This window comes from Musa acuminata, chromosome BXJ1-9 (genome assembly GCF_036884655.1).
Source record: "Musa acuminata AAA Group cultivar baxijiao chromosome BXJ1-9, Cavendish_Baxijiao_AAA, whole genome shotgun sequence".
NCBI lineage: Eukaryota > Viridiplantae > Streptophyta > Magnoliopsida > Zingiberales > Musaceae > Musa > Musa acuminata.
This window is the reverse complement of record NC_088335.1, coordinates 5,910,663-5,931,112: the sequence shown is the minus strand read 5'-3', so window position 1 is coordinate 5,931,112 and position 20,450 is coordinate 5,910,663. Positions and strand designations below refer to the sequence as shown.

General features: G+C 42.8%; 3 protein-coding genes across 5 annotated transcripts; 2 read left to right on the top strand and 1 right to left on the bottom strand.

The window, feature by feature from the left end:
• The first annotated feature begins 7,013 nt into the window (after positions 1-7,013).
• Positions 7,014-13,088, top strand: LOC103997395 (glutamyl-tRNA(Gln) amidotransferase subunit A, chloroplastic/mitochondrial). Its single transcript, XM_009418593.3, has 10 exons — positions 7,014-7,667; positions 8,852-9,163; positions 9,358-9,537; positions 9,712-9,806; positions 9,899-9,974; positions 10,421-10,498; positions 10,614-10,707; positions 10,777-10,826; positions 12,091-12,204; positions 12,668-13,088. The coding sequence occupies exons 1-10, from the start codon at positions 7,080-7,082 to the stop codon at positions 12,743-12,745; spliced, it is 1,665 nt and encodes a 554-aa protein (XP_009416868.2). The 5' UTR covers positions 7,014-7,079; the 3' UTR covers positions 12,746-13,088.
• Positions 13,089-13,737: 649 nt separating this feature from the next.
• On the top strand, positions 13,738-18,719 carry LOC135582583 (uncharacterized). Of its 3 annotated transcripts, none has more exons than XM_065082377.1 (8): positions 13,738-14,130; positions 14,447-14,696; positions 14,813-14,950; positions 15,152-15,230; positions 17,836-17,907; positions 18,049-18,121; positions 18,202-18,270; positions 18,420-18,719. In XM_065082377.1, exons 2-8 carry the CDS (start codon positions 14,529-14,531, stop codon positions 18,505-18,507), a joined length of 687 nt encoding a protein of 228 aa, XP_064938449.1. In that variant the 5' UTR covers positions 13,738-14,130; positions 14,447-14,528; the 3' UTR covers positions 18,508-18,719. The 3 variants fall into 3 exon arrangements, with proteins under 3 accessions (XP_064938449.1, XP_064938447.1, XP_064938448.1); XM_065082375.1 differs by having other exon boundaries at positions 13,742-14,130; positions 14,441-14,696; XM_065082376.1 differs by having other exon boundaries at positions 13,748-14,130; positions 14,458-14,696.
• A 1,042-nt stretch (positions 18,720-19,761) lies between these two features.
• Positions 19,762-20,450, bottom strand: LOC103997397 (transcription factor ILI5-like). The gene is made up of 2 exons (XM_009418598.3): positions 20,195-20,450; positions 19,762-20,103 (listed from the first exon to the last, which is right to left on the bottom strand). The coding sequence occupies exons 1-2, from the start codon at positions 20,294-20,296 to the stop codon at positions 19,948-19,950; spliced, it is 258 nt and encodes an 85-aa protein (XP_009416873.1). The 5' UTR covers positions 20,297-20,450; the 3' UTR covers positions 19,762-19,947.

Below are 20,450 nucleotides of genomic sequence, written 5' to 3'. Positions count from 1 at the left end.
ATGGCGTCTGACATTGCCATTGACGTTGCGTGGAGAACCGAACTGCCGTAGGGTATGGGCGAGCATCGGTCGTCGTCCTCCTCTGCCTTAGTCAAGCGCGCGGGTCAGACAACGATGAAGTCATTGTCTGAGAGCGGGTGACATCAGCGCACATCGAGTCGGCATTATTGCCCTCCTCCTCGGGCAGAGTGGCGCCCAGGTGTGGCTGACGTCGTGACACGTCATGTCGCAATTATTACCCTCATCATATTCCCCCCGGAAGAAGCTATGCGTCGGTCATTGTAATAGGGGGAAGTCCGAGGCATGGCTTTGTCCTTTGGTGATGCCGTAGTCTCAGGTGACATGAGGTCGGGCACGTCTCGGGCGGGCAGGCCGCGACGAGGGAGGTGGTTTCGGGGGGCGTGGAGCCGAGGAGCACGACGCAGTCGGGCTGACCGTGCAGGTGTGTCTCGGGGAGCATAGAGCCGAGGAGCACGACGCAGGCGGGATGACCGCGCAGGTGTGTCTCGGGGAGCACGGAGCCGAGGAGCACGACGCAGGCGGGCTGGCCGCGTAGGTGTGGTCTCGGGGAGCACGGAGCCGAGGAGCACGACGCAGGCGGGTAGACCGCGCAGGTGTGGTCTCGGGTACCATGCGGCCGAGGAGCACGACGCGGGCGGGCAGGCCACGCAGGTGTGTCTCGGGGGCATCAACCCGAGGAGCACGACGTAGGCGGGCTTGCCGCGCAGGTGTGTCTCAGGAGCATGGAGCCGAGGAGCACGACGCAGGTGGGCAGGCCGCGTAGGTGTGGTCTCGGGTGCTAATCATAGGTGCCCAGCAAGCCAATCACGTAAGTGATGACACGTGTGACTTGATACAGAATCGTTTTGCTTATTATATTTTGGCGTATATCACTTTATAACTATTGCATAAATGCATACATATATTGTGATGTCCTTGGATTTGTGCAATGGGAATCGGATCGTGATGAGATCACGATAATGAGATCAATTCACATTTAAACACATATCCTAAATAATCCTGGTCATTGGTTACTCGAGAGGGACATCGTGATAACCAGATAGACTGGTGTGTTGTATATCTGTCCATATGATGGATGTAGCTGGTCTCATAGCTACTCGTGTAGGGATACTAGGGATACAGTACATGTGCTCATTGGAGAATGAGTTCACTGATTGATCCGCTTACGGAATGCTGGATGGTTGATGATGCCTTATTGTCAGACAGCGATTCCGTAGTCCTAGTGGTGTATCTGGTCCTTAGACTTGAGACACCAAGGATGTCATGTATGAGTGCTCCACTCTTTGATACCAGACTTATAGGTTTGGATGTCTCAGATCTAGTACAGCTGGTCATTGGGAGTGGTAGTCGACCTTACGAGGGCTATTGAGTGTCGATAGAGGATCATCCACTCTCGACGTCATGAAAGGAATATTCCAAGTGTTCTTGCTCAGACAAATCCCTGGCCAGGGTCATTCGGGTTGAGAGAGAAAGAGTTCTCCGAGAGAATCCGATTAGAGCGAGACTCGAGTAGAAATCGTATGGGTCTGACAACACCATGCTCGATATACAGTCTCTGGGATATTAGATGGATGAGGGACTATAGGTACACGGTAACTAAGGACAGACAGGTCCAATGGATTGGATTCCCCTGTATCGTCTGGGGACTATGGCGTAGTGGCCTAGTACGTCCGTAGTCGATGAGTCGAGTGAATTATTACAGAGATAATAATTCACTGAGTTAGAAAGAGTTCTGACTGGTATGACTCACGGCCAGCTCGATATTGGGCCTAGAGGGTCACACACATAAGGTAGGCATTGCGATGAGTAGAGGTTCAGATATGAGATATCCGACGGAGCCCTTGTCTTATTGGATGCAAATCCAATATCCACTAGGGGAGGACCCATTAGGGTTTGACAGGGGACCTCTATAAATGGGAGGGATTCAGAGCCTCATAGGCTAGAGAGCTTTTGCTTGCCTTTCCTATTCTCCTCTCCCTCTCCACCTCAGAGAAGGCCTTGAGTTTTGAGGAGCGTCGTCGCAACCCTGCTGTGTGGATCACCGCTTGAGAGGAGGACGCTTGACCTCCTTCACCCTCTCCTAAGGATCTACAAGGAAACATGGATATACGATCTCCCTAAGTAACACAATCTACTCTATACGCAGTTTCATTTTTCACGGATTTTTGTGTACCAATCTTTGCACGACGACGAACATCTCTTTGGGAATCGGGGATTTTGTTTTTCTTGTTCTTCCGTTGCGCATGTGATGTCGCCCCCAGTATTTCCCAACATCGGGGGCATGGAGCCGAGGAGCACGACGCAGGCGGGCAGGCCGCGCAGGTGTGGTCTCGGGCATCATGCGACCGAGTTGCACGACGCAGGCGGGCAAGCCGCACAGGTGTGGTCTTGGGCAACACGCGGTCGAGTAGCACAACGCAGGTGTGGTCTCGGGCAACACGCGGCCGAGGAGCTCAGCGCAGGCGGGCTGCAGCCGAGGGATGCAGCTCAGGTGGGCAAGCTGTCCTGAGGTTTGCTCGGCAAACTTTGGCCGAGGAGCTCGGCGCAGGCGGGCTACGGCAGAGGGATGCAACTCATGTGGGCAAACCGCCCTGAGGTTTGCTCGGCAATCTGTGGCCGAGGGATGCAACTCAGGTGGGCAAGCCGCCCTGAGGTTTGCTCGGTAGTCTGTGGCCGAGGAGCTCAACGCAGGCGGGCTGCGGCCGAGGGATGCAACTCAGGTGGGCAAGCCGCCCTAAGGTTTGCTCGGTAGTATGTGGCCGAGGAGCTCGGCGCAGGCGGGCTGCGGCCGAGGGATGCAACTCAGGTGGGCAAGCCGCCCTGAGGTTTGCCCGGCAGTCTGTGGCCAAGGAGCTCGGCGCAGGCAGGCTGCGGCCGAGGGATGCAACTCAGGTGGGCAAGCCGCCCTGAGGTTTCTTCGGCAGTCTGTGGTCGAGGAGCTCGGCGTAGGCGGGCTGCGGCCGAGGGATGCAACTCAGGTGGGCAAGCCGCCCAGAGGTTTGCTCGGCAGTCTATGGCCGAGGAGCTCGGCGCAAGCGGGCTGCGACCGAGCCGTGTAGATTCAAAAGATTTTAAGCCACGAGTCAAGAGGGGGTCAGGTAGATACTGGACCTTGGCTCGAAAAAGGCTGAGGCAGGGCTTGAATTTCTTTTCATGAGTACTACATAGGGTAGCCACCGCGGGTGCTTGACCTTTGTTATGGAGCCCACGGTCGGGGGCCGCCCTTCTCCTCACGGTCGCCCAGGCCTCCGCGGTGATGTACCGGTTAGCGTGCTGGAGCATCTCTGGCACCATGGTGGGAGGTTGCTCCGCGAGGGACCAGAGGAATCTGAAAGGTCGTAGGCCTATCATGAACGCCTGCACTAACAGAGAGGGGTGAGTGTCCAGCAGGCCCCGGATTTGCGTGGCAAAACGATCCACAAAATGAGAGAGGGGCTCGTCCTCCCTTTGTTTGAGTCCGAGGAGCGGTGTCGCGGAAGGCTTCGACCGTGCATAGGCCACAAAGTGGAGCTCGAAGTTCTTGGCAAGCTGGTCGAAGGAAGCGATGGTCCCGGTCTTCAGGCCACTGTACCACGTGCAGGTTGGACCCCCCAAAGTTGTTGGAAACACTCTGCACATCAAGGCGTCAGAAGTCCCATATAGCATCATCTGGGCGTGAAAAGCGGCTACATGATCCGCTGGGTCAGCGGTGCCGTCGTAGGCGTCCAGCGAAGGGAGCTGGAAGTGTGGTGGAATCACTTGATCTTGTATTTCGGATGCGAACGGGGACCCTTGGTGTTCGTCCGCTCCGAGCTCTCCTTTTGACCTGCGAACCTCCTGCTGTACTTCGTCGAGGCATTGACTAAAGAGGCGCAACTGGGCTCGTAGGGCGTTCGTCGAGTCCGCGGATAGCGCCTCAGGCTCTGGGCGACTCGACGTGTCCTCCGCCTCTCGGTTCCCGGGCTGGGCTGTTTGGTTTCGAGGCGAAGTAGGGAGCTCGGGAAGTGGTGCATGAGTCCGGGTAGGGGGCTCCCACTGTTGCAGAGGCTGGGTTACATGTGGGGGCGTCGGTTGGGAGACGAGCGGGATGATAGTCTGCACCACGCCCGCTAATGCTCGGACTTGATGAGCGAGGTCGTGGAAGGCTTCGCGCGATACAGGCGACGGGCCGACGGGGGCGTCGGGTGGCGATAAACCCAGGTCGTTGAACAATCGCCCATAGCACTCCGATGTTGTGGCGGGGCGTTCGTCTCGGGGTTCATCACGCAGGGGATGTTCCTATGGGGTGCTGACCGGACGCAACCCCATAGCCGCGGGTTCGCCGGAGTGGATTTGGTGATCGCTCGACATTCGGGGCCCTCCTTCTAGCGCTAAAATGTTAGTGTAAACAACTTTATGTCGTGGCCTCGGGGCCGACGCGGCTTGGTTCGGGTCCGAATGCACGGGGATCTTGCGCGGCGTTCCTCGAGCCCGCTGGGGTGGCCGGTTACGATGGTCCGGACGGGACATTGCATGGGTAGTGAAGCTTTTCCGTGGCATTGGGAAGATGCAACCTCGCCCTTGTACCTGTTGGGAAATTATGGGGGCGACATCACATGCGTAGCGGAAGAACAAGAAAACAAAATTCCCGATTCCCGAAGAGATGTTCGTCGTCGTGCGAAGATTGATGCGCAAAATCCGGAAAACTGAAAACTGCGTATAAAGTAGATTGTGTTACCTAGGGAGATCGTATATCCCTATTTCCTTGCAGATCCTTAGGAGAGGGTGAAGGAGGTCAAGAGTCCTTCTCTCTAGTGGTGATCCACACAGCAGTGTTGCGATGACGCTCCTCAAAACTCCAGGCCTGCTCTGAGGTGGAGAGGGAGAGGAGAATAGGAAAAGCAAGCAAAAGCTCTCTAGCCTATGAGGCTATGAATCCCTCCTATTTATAGAGGTCTCGTGTCAAACCCTAATGGGTCCTCCCCTAGTGGGTATTGGATCTGCATCCAATAAGACAAGGGCTCCGTCAGATATCTCATATCCGAAACTCTACTCATCGTAATACCTACCATATGTGTGTGACCCTCTAGGCCAAATATTGAGCTGGCCATGAGTCATACCTGTTAGAACTCCTTCTAACTCAATGAATTATTATCTCTGTAATAATTCACTCGACTCATCAACTACGGACGTACTAGGCCACTACGCCATAGTCCCGAGATGATACAGGGGAATCCAATCCATTGGACATGTCTGTCCTCAGTTACCGTGTACCTATAGTCCCTCATCCATCTAATATCCCAGAGACCGTATATCGAGCATGTTGTTGTCAGACCCATACGGTTTCTACTTGAGTCTCGCTCTAATCGGATTCTCCCGGAGAACTCTTTCTCTCTCAACCCGAATGACCCTGGCCAGGGATTTGTCTGAGCGAGAACACATGAGATATTCCTCTCATGACGCCGAGAATGGATGATCCTCTATCGACACTCAATAGCCCTCGTAAGGTCGACTACCACTCCCAATGACCAGCTATACTAGATCTGGGACAGCCAAACCTACAAGTCTGGTATCAAAGAGTGGAGCACTCATATAGGACATCCTTGGTATCTCAAGTCTAAGGAACATATACACCACTAGGACTACAGAATCGCTGTCTGACAATAAGACATCATCAACCATCCAGCATTCCGTAAGCGGATCAATCAGTGAACTCATTCTTCAATGAGCACCTGTACTGTATCCCTAGTGTCTCTACACGAGCAGCTATGAGACCAGCTGCAGCCATCATATGGACGGGTATACAGCACACCAGTCTGTCCGGTTATCACGATGTCCCTCTCGAGTAACCTATGACCGGGATTATTTAGGATATGTGTTTAAAGGTGAATCGATCTCATTATCGTGATCTCATCACAATCCGATTCCCATTGCATAAATTCAAGGACATCATAATATATATATATATATATATATATATATATATATATATATATATATATATATATATATATATATATATATATATATATATATATATATATATATATATATATATATATATATATATATATATATATATATATGCAATAGTTATAAAGTGATATACGCCAAAATATAATAAGCAAAAAGATTATGTATCAAGTCTAACGTGATTGGCTTGCTGGGCACCTATGACTAGCAGTACCTGCACACAGGTCGGGTCTGAAGCTCGGCCCGACCCCTCCGACGATCAAGTTAGATGATGTGGAAGGAGTTTTTTAGTGAAGAAGTGTCCCCCCCTCATTTAGAACTTTGGGGTATTTATAGGTAAGTTTAGCGTTACTTAATGTGCCTGCCTGCGGGAGGCAAGATCGTACCTCTGATGGCGTCTGACATTGCCATTGACGTTGCGTGGAGAACCGAACTGCCGCAGGGTATGGGCGAGCATCGGTCGTCGTCCTCCTCTGCCTTGGTCAAGCGCGCGGGTCAGACAACGATGAAGTCGTTGTCTGAGAGCGGGTGACGTCAGCGCACGTCGAGTCGGTATTATGGCCCTCCTCCTCGGACAGAGTGGCGCCCAGGTGTGGCTGACGTCGTGGCACGTCATGTCGCCATTATTACCCTCATCATATAATTCTAAATGCACCTTAATAATTTGTTTTTAGTGATATGTTAGGAACTGTTTACAATATATGTTCGTTCCTTTTTGTAATTTCCACTCTTGAATATTAGAACATAATACTTTTTAGATGATTATGCTGAACTAAGTTTTAATATAGTCAACTAATTTTTTAAGGATTTTACTTTTTTATTAACTATTTAATTAAAATAATTTATTTTGTTTATATAAAGTTATGTTATCTAAAAGGAAATATGCATCAAAAGTCGAGGATTCAAAATGTCAACTGATATATGTATTTTTAGGATATTAATTTAACCGATAAAGAATTTAATAATTTATTATAAACTATTGAGATAGAATAAAAATAAATATTTTTTATTTTTATTTTTTGGAAAATAACCCCCAGACGCTTAACCGATCTAATTCTTGGCCCATCTTCATATCAGCCGACCTCGACCTATCCATCCTCTTCCCTTGGAGAGAGGGAGAGAAGACGATGCCGTGTCTCATTCAAAGCCCGCGCTTCCTCCTCTCCCACTGCCTTTCTCCTCTCCCACCGAATGCCCGCGCGGTTTTTTGCGGGCGCCTCTCCCATCGCTCCGCCGCCGCCGCTCTCTCGTCGGACGCCCAAACCATCGCCAGCAATCAGAGCTCCTCCTGTGCGCCACTGCCGCCTCCCCCTTCGTCCGAGATCCTCTCCGTGCGCGAATCCCTCCTCTCGCGGCGGAGGACGGCCGCGGAAATCGCTGAGGAGTACCTCGACAGGCTTCGCCGCACGGAGCCCCAAATCCGGAGCTTCCTCCACGTCTCGGAGACGGTGATGCGGGAGGCGGAGGAGCTGGACCGGTTGGTGGAAAGCGGGGCGGAGTTGGGGCCTTTGGCTGGGGTTCTTATTGGAGTGAAGGACAACATTTGCACTGTGGACATGCCGTCGACCGGTGGGTCAAGGATCCTGGAGGGATATCGACCAGCATTTGATGCGACGGCCGTGAGGAAGTTGAAGGAGGCGGGGGCGATTGTAATTGGAAAGACGAATTTGGATGAGTTTGGGATGGGGAGCACTACTGAAGGCTCAGGTTTTCAGGTTTGTTCCTAAGCTTATTATTATTGTTTTTGTTCTTCTTAAGAAGGAAAAAACGAGTTTTAGTTTAGGTTGGTGCATTTCTTCTTACTCGATTGACATTTCTGCCTCTGACACAAGAAAATCCCGGCTTAAAAATGTTTAATTTGATACTTATAGCAAATGTTGCTACTTTTCTGGTCCGATTTGCTCTAATCTGAATTTTAGAACTAGAAAATATTTGTGTAACAAATGATTAATTCAACTCAGAGGTTCCCGTGATGTGGAAAATAAGTCTACTGGAAGCTTCCGATAAATACATGCAAGAACAATATCTCAATTCATATGGATAAGAGCTGCCGATTCTCATGCTGTAGACATGGAGGATGGATTGTCAGCTTGCCACATTGACAAACCCTAAACCTTTCAAATTGGCTAAACAAGACATGAATACGGCTGGTTCAGCCCTAGGGCTGCACTTTTTGGCCAAATAGCCTGTGGCAAGGATTTATCCATTCCCAAATTTGGCCTGGCCCACCTATTGATATCAACGTCAATCATGTGGATGTTGAACTTGAGTCTTTAATTGTCTATTGTTTGATTTTATTTAAGGTCAAAGATGATGATCAATTTGATTTCATATATAATTGTAGTATTGGTTGGACAAATTAGTGGTAGAGTTGCCAACCTAGACTTAAAAAATTATACAACCAAAATATTTTGGTCTGATTAGATAAAGCTTTGGCCTGATTTGATTTGGTTGGGTAGGGGATGCATCATACTAAGTTTGTCTTCTAATCAAATTTTCATTTGAAAATTTCTAAATTGTTTGTAAATTTGTTATGTTATTTGTTACATTAAATAGAGTAAAAATTTTCATGTGCCCTTTAAAGTGGGTAATTCTGGTCTGACCCTTGAAATGTTAGGAGGAGTTGTATATTGCAAAAGATTATAAAAAACAATTATAGATATCCTTTTTCATGGGCACATATGAAAGTTCTTTTGTCTTCGATGTTTTTGTATATACCCCTGAAAAATGCTTTTTAAGGTTTTTCTGAAAGACATAATATTCACTTAAGCATGTCAATGGTAAATCCATTATTCTCAACATCTGCAGGGTCACAAAGGAAACTACTCCTATCTGTGATGCAATAATGTTGCCAAATGTTAATATTTATGTTAATCTGCAGGCATCATTTTTTTGGTAGGTCACAGCAAACCCTTGGGATGTCTCACGAGTACCTGGAGGATCTTCAGGGGGTTCAGCTGCTGCAGTTTCAGCTAGGCAGTGTGCAGTGTCTTTGGGAAGTGATACTGGAGGTAGTGTGAGGCAGCCAGCATCTTTCTGTGGTGTTGTTGGGCTGAAACCAACTTATGGGCGTATCTCTCGATTTGGGCTCATGTCATATGCTTCATCTTTGGATGTCATTGGATGCTTTGGTTCATCAATCATTGATGCTGCCATCATTCTAAATGCTGTGGCTGGTCATGACAGATTTGATGCAACGAGTAGCATGAATGTGAGATTTATAAACTTTCTTTATCTTTATTCTTTCTACTGAAGTTGTTTATTATCAGTAACTTTCCTCGAAACTTGTATTCAAAAGCATGCAGTTGCTTAATATTTTATCAATATATTTCTTGTTTTCAGTGTAATAACATCTGATGATATACTTTTAATTTGAATTTTATTACCTTTTTCACTGCTGCGCAGGAAGTTCCTGACTACGCATCTTGTCTGATCTCAATCGATCAATTTGATTCTAAACCTCTAAAGGGACTAAGGATTGGCATGATTACGGAGACTATGGGCGATGGCGTAGACATGGGGGTGGTATCCTCGATCAAAGCTGCTGCTTTACACTTGGAAGAGCTAGGGGCTGTGCTGACAGAGGTTACTAATTTGTGATTCATTTTCCATTCAGTTTCTAGATCTATCCTTCTAGAATGGGCAATGGGTACTTCTTATATTTGCTTCCAGTAGTAACATACTATTTACTTTTTAAGTCACTTATCTACTGGTTTGTCTCCAGTATTGGTATACAGTTCCTTTTTTATGTTCTTGCAGGTATCATTACCTTCATTTTCTCTTGGTCTTCCAGCCTACTACATTTTAGCATCATCTGAAGCTTCTTCAAATTTATCACGCTATGATGGTGTAAGGTGACTTTTTGAGAGTTACACTGGTTTATATATTGTCTTTGCACTAAGTTCTCTTGAGTATTTTGACCACAACTCTAGAAACTATTTACCAGGTATGGGAACCAAGTTGCAGCTGATGAATTAATTTCTCTATATGGAGATTCTCGAGCTATTGGGTTTGGGCCTGAGGTATATTACTATGTGCTTCTTTTATGTCTAATCTAAACCAGCTATAGTAGCAAACTGAAGATGCTGCTGAACTGCTTGGCCTCAGTTTGGTAATTTGCTTCTTCAAGGATTGTTTAATATGGAAACAAGCTGAATTCGAGCCATATATATTAATCAACCAAGCAGTTGCTGTCTAGAACAACTAAACACAAGGTCATTTCAGCTTGAGCACTCTTTTCAGTTAGTTGAACTGAAATTGACTGGATCCTTATCTGAGCTTGATTATATTCTGCTTGACTGAGTTGAAGAATGCTCTCACAGCTTTCCCAGTATATATTGTGTTCCCCAAAGCCTATATTCTGTTTTGCCAGGATTTTAAGCTTGTCGTTTGAAGTTAAGATGCTCATCACACATTGAAAATGATGATTGGTTTCATTTGAAAATTAAGTCAAGTTTTACTTATGTAGGTCAAGATGAGAATTTTGATGGGGACATATGCCTTATCCGCTGGCTACTATGAGGCATACTACAAGCGTGCCCAGCAGGTAAGTTTAAACTTCAGCTGCCATTTTTAGGTTCCTAATTTCTATCATTACAAATAAAGACAAAATTTTAAAGAAGGCACATAGAGTAGAAATGCATGATTTTTAGGCCTTATAGGTGAGGACATTGGTTCGGAAAAGCTTCAAGGATGCATTGGAGACAAACGACATTCTTATCTCACCTGCAGCACCATCACCTGCTTTTAGAATAGGCAAGTTTGATGCCTTTTTTTTATGTACCACAGTCTTTTGCTTGCTTATGTGTCATGTTATCTTTGCAGGAGAAAAGGTCAATGATCCTTTGGCTATGTATGCAGGCGATATCATGACTGTATGAATCTTGAATCACATTTTGTCAATTTATTCTCAAGTTAGACAAGCTTAATTTGATATTTTTTGTTGTTCTAAGACTTGCAGTGGTGCGTCAACATTCAAGACCACCTGCAATTTTGTACAGGAAACATAAATTCACAGAATGAATACACACACACACACAAGCATGTACAGCAGATGGTGGTTCGTTTCAACATAAGAAAAAGGCACTCAACTATTGGAGATTAAATTGCAAGACTATATATAGTTGAACGTTGTAGTTGAGGTAAGATTGGCAGGATTGTTATCAAGATTGGGATCAGCCTAGGTCTGAACTGGGATCAGCAAAATCTTTAAATCAGCAAGATAGGTTTGAGCTAGATTAGTAAAATGGGCAGATTGAACCACGATCAGCCATAAAAAGGTTAACAATAAAGAAATTTGAAAAAATAAAGAAATAGGAATATCCAAATAATTATTTTTGTTATTTCTGATTTTGTGTTTTTAACCTCTCGTAGCTTCACTAATTCTAATGATTCACCTCATTCAATTGGTAGATCTATAGGTCCCCTTCTGATATGACAATGCCAATTTAAACAATTATATTTCATTATATCCTCAATTGAAACTCCCTCTAATTGTTGACAACTTGAAATATTTCTTGTGAAGCCTCTCATTATCAGTAGCTTTTAACTTAAAATTTCTTTGCCTTAGTTTTCCTTGTAATTTCCTGTATATTTCCAGTTTCCATATTTTATCTCGCCAACAATCCCTCGTAATTTTCTCTCTTAATTTTTCCTTACCGTTATCATTGCATTTTAGTTGCTTTCAGCCTCCATTTAACAATCAATGAACAAATTTTTTTGGCTGAAGATCTAAGAGACCACACGGTTAGCGTGGTAGGTTGACTTGCACACCTATTACTAACTGCAATCAGGACAAGAATAGATGCATATTCTCATGACACTATGTAAGTATCAGAGGGCCAGTATCTGGTTTGTTTGGAAGGTTGTCTCATGATCTCAGTTGATGAGTATGGTCCTTGATAAAGCCTCACGCTCTGCTTTATATATTTGTCAAAAAAGCATTTTACATCTTTACCTTTGTAGTATTTTGATCCAAAGTTTCTATAGCATTACATGATGAACACGCTTTGTTTTCTTGAATGTTCTTCAGTTGGTAGTGGCATTATTCAATGTAATCAGTAGTAGCATATCATATTTAAATGCCAGATTGTTACATTATTCTCTTTCTTCATAAGCAGCATCAATTATTCCATGCAGGTGAATGTTAACTTGGCTGGGGTTCCTGCACTGGTTGTGCCATGTGGTTTTGTTGAAGGTGGAATTGCAGGCCTTCCAGTTGGTCTTCAGATGATTGGCACTAGCTTCAGTGAGGTATGTAAGAGTTATGATCTAGCAATCCCATTGCTTGTAAAAACCAGTGGTCTCTTTGTGTCAATGTCAATAGTTAATACTGTTTGTTTTCCTCCATATCCTAACACCATCTGATTCTTTTAACCAAATGCCTTGATACATTACTTGTTTCTCAGTAGTGTTTTTATTTATTCATCCACTCTGAATAAATTTGTTCTTTAACAGAAGTAAGAAAATGTAATTTCTATGGAAGTTCTAATTGGGCATGGAAACACCTGTTGTTTTTTGCTTTTGTGACACTTGGGATGCAATTCTGCGGAGTTGTCTTGTTTCTTTCCATTCAACTTAAAGCAAGTTGGCTGCAAAATGTATAGGATTCCACTGGCAACTGTTGGAAAGCTATGTTCGATCAAGAACCATGAACTGTAGATATATATTTGAGATTGTCATGTCATTATCATTTAACCATCTGTCTCTTGTGCAGGAGAAGCTGCTGAGAGTTGGCCACATCTTTGAGCAGACACTGCAGAATCATAGATTTGTTCCACCATTGTTAGCATAGTGAAAGATTTGATCCCATGCAAACATGAGATACCATTCGCAAGTCATTCAATAGAAATTCCCGACAAATTATCATAAATTAGCCATGATGATTGCATAAAGCTGTCTTTGGTGGGATATGGGTTATCCGAAGAATCAATGTCTTGTGCCCATCCAACATTAAGGTTCAGCTTGTAAAGAAGCCAATTTGTGTGTTTGATGGTCAATTAATTGACATTGTAACCTACGATCTATTTATCTCGAACAATGCTTCTGTTTTGGCTAAAGATTCAGCAGCCCCAGCTGGTGGTTAGGCACCCATCAATTTTTGGCTGAAAGTAATTAATTCTACTTATTTCGTACTCCTTGTTATTGTTAGACTGTGTCCTATCTTCAGTTAGCAGTGTATTTATATATCTAAGCTGACAAGATTAATTGCAGGAACTTTGTCCCAGTTCTTTAATTATGAATGCACAGCTCTTCTACTATGATCAATAGAGAAGCAGGGTTCTCCAAGATTGTCATTTTAAAAAGGTAGTATTTATTATGCTAAATTGGTATCAGTCATATGTATTTTAGATATTAATTCACTAGTGTGTCATAATTTTACTTGTCACTCGTGTAACTTAGAAGAGAGATGCGATGAAAATTTACATGCTCTATGATGCTTGCATTTTATGGGCACAAAATCCGTTCTTTAAGGCATGACTCGTTTTGTTTTTTGCTTGAGAACGGGAACATTTACTCCGCATTGGACAAAGATATCTACATGCTAATAATGTTGTTGACAACGGGAATATTTCACCTTGCGTTCATTCCCATCTTGAGGGTGAATTAGATGAGACGGGACGGCGGATTCAACCCCGGCGTCGGGCCAAAAGTCGCACTTTCGTCCTATCTAGAGCATAGTTTTGGATGGGCGGAGGAATCCAAACCTCCTTGGCCTGTAATTAATATTTTTGAAACATTACTTAAATATTTTTAAAAATATTAATTTTTTATTGAATTGGTTTTTGGAGTACAAGCTTTTTCTTTTCTGTGTGTTTAAAGGAAAGTAATTAGGTGGCCAATTCGTTGCCCTAATTTTGTATATATCTGGATCGGGAGTGGGATTCGATGTGTTGGTTTTGATGATGACTGTGATGCGAGAGGAGATTTCTCGTTCGATCTGGTAATTGATAGTTTTCTTGACTTTTCTTTTTCTGTTTCCTGGTCGAATGAATACGCGAGGATGACTAGCTGGCGGACGACGGCAGCACATCCGCCTTCTCCTTTCCTCTTCCTCCGAAGCGGGTGGTCGTATTTTGTAGCCCCTTTCTGTCGGTGATCCGCATGAGAAATAGAATACTATTAGAAATTAGGGTGCAGAGATCTCTTCTCTTCTCTTCTCCTCACGGAGATCGCGAGGTACGGTTTCTTCAACGATCTACTTCTCGTTTCGAATTTTGCGCTTTGATTTGAATCCTGTGGAACCAAAATTAGATTCCAATTTCCTCCATTCAATACCTTTTTGCAACTTTGTTCCGATAGCTGATTGATCCGATCATTCATTTGTTTCTCTTCGTGATATTACTGTTCTATAAAATTTACCTTCAATTTGACCTGGGTTCTATGGCTTTTTCTTCTTTTGATTATGTGCAGAGTGGCGGTTTTATTTGTTTGTGTCGTGTATTATCGTTAATTAAGAATCCAACTCGAATTTGTGTTTATAATGCAGAGATAGATGTTTTTCAGGGTATAGCTGCTCGCAAATATCCGGTTTGCAGGATCCAAACGGTTCGGTAGATCGGAATTTGTTGTGATAGATGGAATTCCCCAGGAAAGTTCCCACCTTGGTCGAGCTTTGTTTGCAGACGGCAATCTCTAACCTTAGGTATATTGGAGATGTTGGAGAGGTGGACTTGTACCTATTGAAAGATATCTTACCGCACTGTAACATCGATCAGTTGACCCACATCGAGGACTCAACACAAGTGAGTCATGCATTGGGGTGGTTTTCTTTTGCGATTTTTTCTTGCTTCTGATTTCCATATTAATTTCTATGTTTATGGGTCACCATTCTCGTGGTTGTTTTACTATGACATTGTAGGGAAGAGATCTCAGTCCAGTGACAGATGCATTATGGAAAAGATTCTATGAGCAGCAATTTGGAGTGGAAAGTGCAAATACTGTGATCAAGCGGATGAAGCAGAAGAAAATAGTATTTAAATGGAGACAGCTTTTTGAGGTGCTGTTCCTATTTCTTAGAATTTTATGCTTTTACTGTGGTGAAGAATTGGAAAGACTGGCCAAGAACCATATCAAACACGTTCTTGGTGTAGAATCTTCACATGATGATAGAAAAATACTAAGTACCATGTGCTTATTGGATAAAAGATCTATATTATGATAGTAATTTGTCATGATGAATTTTGCATGACGCTTGTAGGCAAAGACAAAGGAGAGGGAAGAAGCTCAAAATAAAATGGGCGAGAAACTTAAACAGAGATATGCAGAAACACAAGCTAGTGAGTTGTCTACCAGTCTTATTTTAATTTTTCTTTTACACACACATATATATATATAGCTCACAGGAAGCAGCATCATGGTTACAAGATGCTGCTTTTATGATAGGTGATTTTTCATACTAGCACCATTGGGTAAATTGATTCACATAGATCAGATGCCTGTTTGCAAATATGTGCTTATATGTACCCAAGCACTTTCTTTGTTGTCCATTTCGTGATTATGCTTTATAAGCTTCTTGTTTGTAAGTTTCTTTTTAGCTGAACTTTTCCCTGTGGAAAAGATTTTGTTTCTGTTAACTGTCAAATTTATGAAGATTCTCAGGAATGAGAAATATAATACAACAGGACTTGAGGAGTTTCGGACCATCCATTCCTAAAGATCTTTCTCCTAAATACTGAATGGATCAGCACCTTCAGGAATTAAACAGTTCTTTCACGCACATTGTTTGGGACCAACGTAGAGAATATTGTGGCAACATGAAGTTGAACCATCATGTGGTCTGCACATACACACACAATACAGTTTCAAGATGAAGTTTTGGAAAGGCCTTTCTAGGTGTATGTGGCAATATCATATTTAGGAGTGCATATCATCCATTTTGATCAGTTTTTCTAAGAAGCTTTTCCTACTAGGTTAATAAAGGTTTCTTTCAATCATAAAAACGTCCTGTAGGCTCTACAAAATTTCTGTATTTACGTGAAATTCCACTTGTTGATATTCAGCGCATTTTGCCATCCCACAGAAGAGGAAGAGTATTAGTATACATATATAACTAAATTATATGAACAACAAAGACATGTATAGCATACATATCTAACTAAAATTTATGAACAATGAAGACATGTATAGCCTATGCTGCATAGATATTGGCTATGGCGGTGTTAGGTGAGTCTGATTCAGTCATGATTAGGTTAGATTGATCTTCTTTAGGTCTATCTTGAGAGTTTTCTATTTTTGTGTTATTTTCCAAATGAGTTTTTGTCCTTTTTCTACTTTCAGTTTTTAGATCATATCATATTCAGACCCATTGTTGGAGTCGTATTGTCTCATTTGCTTCTTGCTTCCAATAGAGCTAAGGTTGAAAGGGTCTTCAAGTCACTAGGAGCCCTGCATTGAAAGCATCTTTTGACAGGATCTTAAGTAACAATGAGACTCCCCATAAAAGTTTTCTTATAAATCTTAGATTATGAAGTGTTTAAGTCTATAGAAAGATTTCTGTTGCCAGTCTTGTATGCCATGTTACAAGATGATTTTTGTAGAATTTGAGTTGAGCTTGGGACTGTTGTCTGGGTTTTCTCCTTTTCTTCTGTCTCTCCACTCTCTTTCTGTTCCTCTGCTCATTACAAAATCGGTATACTGCAGCATGGCAACAAGTAGAACTTTGCTTTTGTATAGATGATATTTATCATGAATTTTAGACTGTCTGAGAGAAGATCAAGAACATACAAGGAAATGTGACAATCAATGAAGACAGAGATCTTCAAACTATCCGAAGCAGTCCAAGCCTTCACAAAGCAACAAACACCATGCTCATCTATATGCAGAATAGAAGTTCTAGAGGTGAAAATTTTGCAGAAATAGTATCTTCATCATCAGTCCTAGCTTCATCAGTGTTAAAACACCCCTTACGCAACTTTCTCTTCAAATTCCTTTCCAAGCTTTACATGCATTCCTGTTTGTCAACGACAGGTAGACCAAGGCACCAAACTAGCAGTTCCGATATAATTGTTGAAATGCAGAAAGTTCTTTGGATTGGGTCATTTACTATAAAGATTCTTTAGGTGATACGAGATTTCTGAGGATCAATTTTGTTTTTGTTCATGGCAAACTAAAATGAATGGATGAATCTGGAGGTCCAACCAGCAATGGATCTATGGCAATACAATTCGTGCCTGGGCTGACATGAAAGCGGTCATGACATGCCATTTTGTTCCTCTCAACTTCAGTGAGTATGGGTGCAGTTTTCTCTCGCGGTTCGAAACTACTCCCAAGTATGTATGATAAGTGACATTTTATATTTGAAGTTCAACATACAAGTTTATGCTGGTATCGACCAAAATCCTCTTGGTCCTGCTCATAATGTTATGTTATTTGAATCAGATCACTCTTACATAATCCTGTACTTTCTCTTTGAACTGGCTAGACCACCTTAAACGAATTTTCTCTTATCCTTTACAACAATGTCTCATGTTTACAATGCATAGCCAGTCGTTGCCTTTTCATCTCTATTGAAACCATTCAGTATTTTATGTCAGGTATACTAAGATTTTGCAACAATTTTTCATTGTTGCCTAAAATGCTAACCTACAAATTGTAGCTAGCCTCTTGGTTGTCTTTCAGTACTTCCTTTCTTGTGGAGAGTATATGGAACTTGGATCTTCTGGTGCTCTGAACTTCTAGAGGAATACTTTTCTGCAGAATTTAATATACAATAAATAACAAATAAGATTATCTTTTACTTGTATTTTATAGAATGGGCACATGGATCTAGGGTAGTAAACTATCGTACCAAGTAATCTTGAAGTTATATTGCTAAAACATAATATTTTTACATTGTTATCGAAATGTTGTTACATGCTGAGTAATTGTTTTTGTTCCATGTAGAGAAGCAAAGTCGGCAAATCCAAATCTGTTCTAAGATTCCACCCTCGGCCGGCAAAAGAAGCTACTGGGGAGGTAATTATTTTATTCCTACATATGATGTGCTATCTTGAGCCTTGTAAATGTCTAAACAAACTGCACTAAATGCCTATTGCTGCAATGTGTAGCTAAATTGTGATCCATTGTCAAGTTAACATGTGTGATGACTGTTCACAGGAAGTGGACCAAGTAGTATGTCCAATGTGAAAGGTAACTTGATGAAGAAGGCAAAATTGGAGTATCTTAATAGGTGAGATACAAAATTGTTTTCTAAATCCAGATTTGATGTTGTATGAGTTCTAACAAAGCAACTTTATCTCGGGTCAACAGCCATGAAGCAAAAGTACATGCTCTGATGAGAAGAAATGCTTCACAGCAGAACAGCTTGTCTCAGACAAGGTGGACGACATTTTTCTAAATCTGTCAAAGCTTCCATACATCCTAGCTTACTAGATTGGTTGCAATTTACCTTTTAGTCATTGAACTACTTAAAATCATATATTCATTGCTTTTCTTATTGCTGATCATGTACTCTTCTTGTTTTGCAGCCTCCCTCGTTCTACAAGACAGAACAATTTTCTTCAAAGCAATTCTGCTTCAAGCTTGAAAAATGGTAAACCAGTAGCAAGAAAGTAACAGCTTTAGCTTGTCTTTCCAGATTTGCTGAGAAGGAAAACCTTCGTTCCTATGGTGCTTCTCAGAGTTCCGACAGTTTTTTGCTGAGTCCCTCAGTTACCTTCTTGGCACTGACCTCTTATCTTAACATTCTCCTATGAGCATCATGTCTCAATAAAAGAATGTGTTCATTATAGTTATTCCCGTTTATAGCATTAAATTTTAGTTTTATGCATCGTAACCTTTGTGTGTTTTTTGACTTCAATTCACTTCCATATTTCGATTACAGCTAAATTTTCTTTTCGCAAAAAGAAATCTACTGCAACATTTTCCACCACATCTCAATATTTTAGGCTCTTGACAGAAACATTTCCCACCACAAAATAGCATGAATATCTGACAATAACATATAGTTCTGTTGTCGTTCCATGACATTTGAGGTCCTTGAAACTCTCAAATTTCCAGGATTTTGACGGCCAGAGCTTCTCTAGACGAGAATTATTTATCAAAATTTAGGGTTTTACATAGCCAAACTAATAAATTATTTTCTGAATAGAAAAATCGCCTTACCAAGGTTTTTTTCGCCATGGAAATCAAATGAAATCATTTTATTCTCAGTTATCGAGTTTATCTTCCTTCTTTGAAACCTCGCTCATGTAATTCTGAGTTATTACGTTTCAATAATTTTTGCAAGTTCGCGAACTTTCTGGTGCATGACGTAAACATCGATGGCGTCTGGGCCTTTCTCCTCGTAGATAGGGTAGATAAATCACTTCATGTCAGTGGACCATTCCCCGGTTCCTAAGTTTTTCCCACGGACCACCTCATATATGACAAAGTAACGCACCATTCCCATTACAACGCCATCATAAACCAAATCCACAGTACAGCGTCTAATTTTAACTTCTTTCGGTCACTAACTTGCTCTTACTCTTCTTGTTTCGATGATGCACTTATCCTGAGAACGAAGACCCATGAGAAATGGATCTTGAAGATATATATATATATATATATATATATATATATATATATATATATATATATATATATATATATATATATATATATATATATATATATATATATATATATATGGATGCTTATCTTCTTGATGGATCTCGTGGGGTGTCAGAAGAATAGGAACGGGCATATTATTCTGACCATAGCATGGGAGTCGATGCAGACCATCTTGTTAGTTAAGTGCTGAATAAAACAAGTGTTTCACTTGCGAAGGGATGAAACTGGGCATGAGAACAGGCATGAAGGCAAAGTAGATGCAGCAAGCAGATTATATATAGTGACCCAGTAAAAACTGCATGCATGGAGTACATGAATGCTTTTGCAAGTAGCGGTCGGTCGGTTGTTCATAGACAAAGCAACTCGAGCCTGACCTCAAAGAAATTTACATGAACAACAAGGAAGCAGCAGAGATGTCTCTTTTCTGATCACTCTTTAAGTAGCTCAGGAACGGAAGAGGCTCCGCACGATCTCGGCCTGGGCGCTGTCGACGTCCATGGTCGCCATCAGCTCTGAGAGGCGGTCGCTAAGGTCGTCCACCTCCCGGTGGAGGCTCTTGATGTAGTTGCACGTCTCCTTCAGTACCTTTGCTGCTGAAGCCTGCACCTCATGCATGCATGCGTGGAGCTCTCTCAGCTTACTTGATAAGAAACAAGTTGAAAGTTTGGTGATACAGCGTTCGTGGGCTTACTCTGCTTGCGCCTCTGCGGCGGGTCTCGGGAAGAAGAGACTGGAGCTTGGAGATGAGCTCGGTGATCTCCTCCTCTGAGATCCTGGACCTTCTGCTTGACATCTTGGGACTCTCTCTCTCTCTCTCTCTCTCTCTCTCTCTCTCTCTCTCTCTCTCTCTCTCTAGCTTTAGCAAAAGGGGAAGTTGGAAAAGACAAGAGGAAGTTTGGGTGGGAGACACAAGAAGGGAGAGTGGGAGAACTTTACAGGAGACAGAC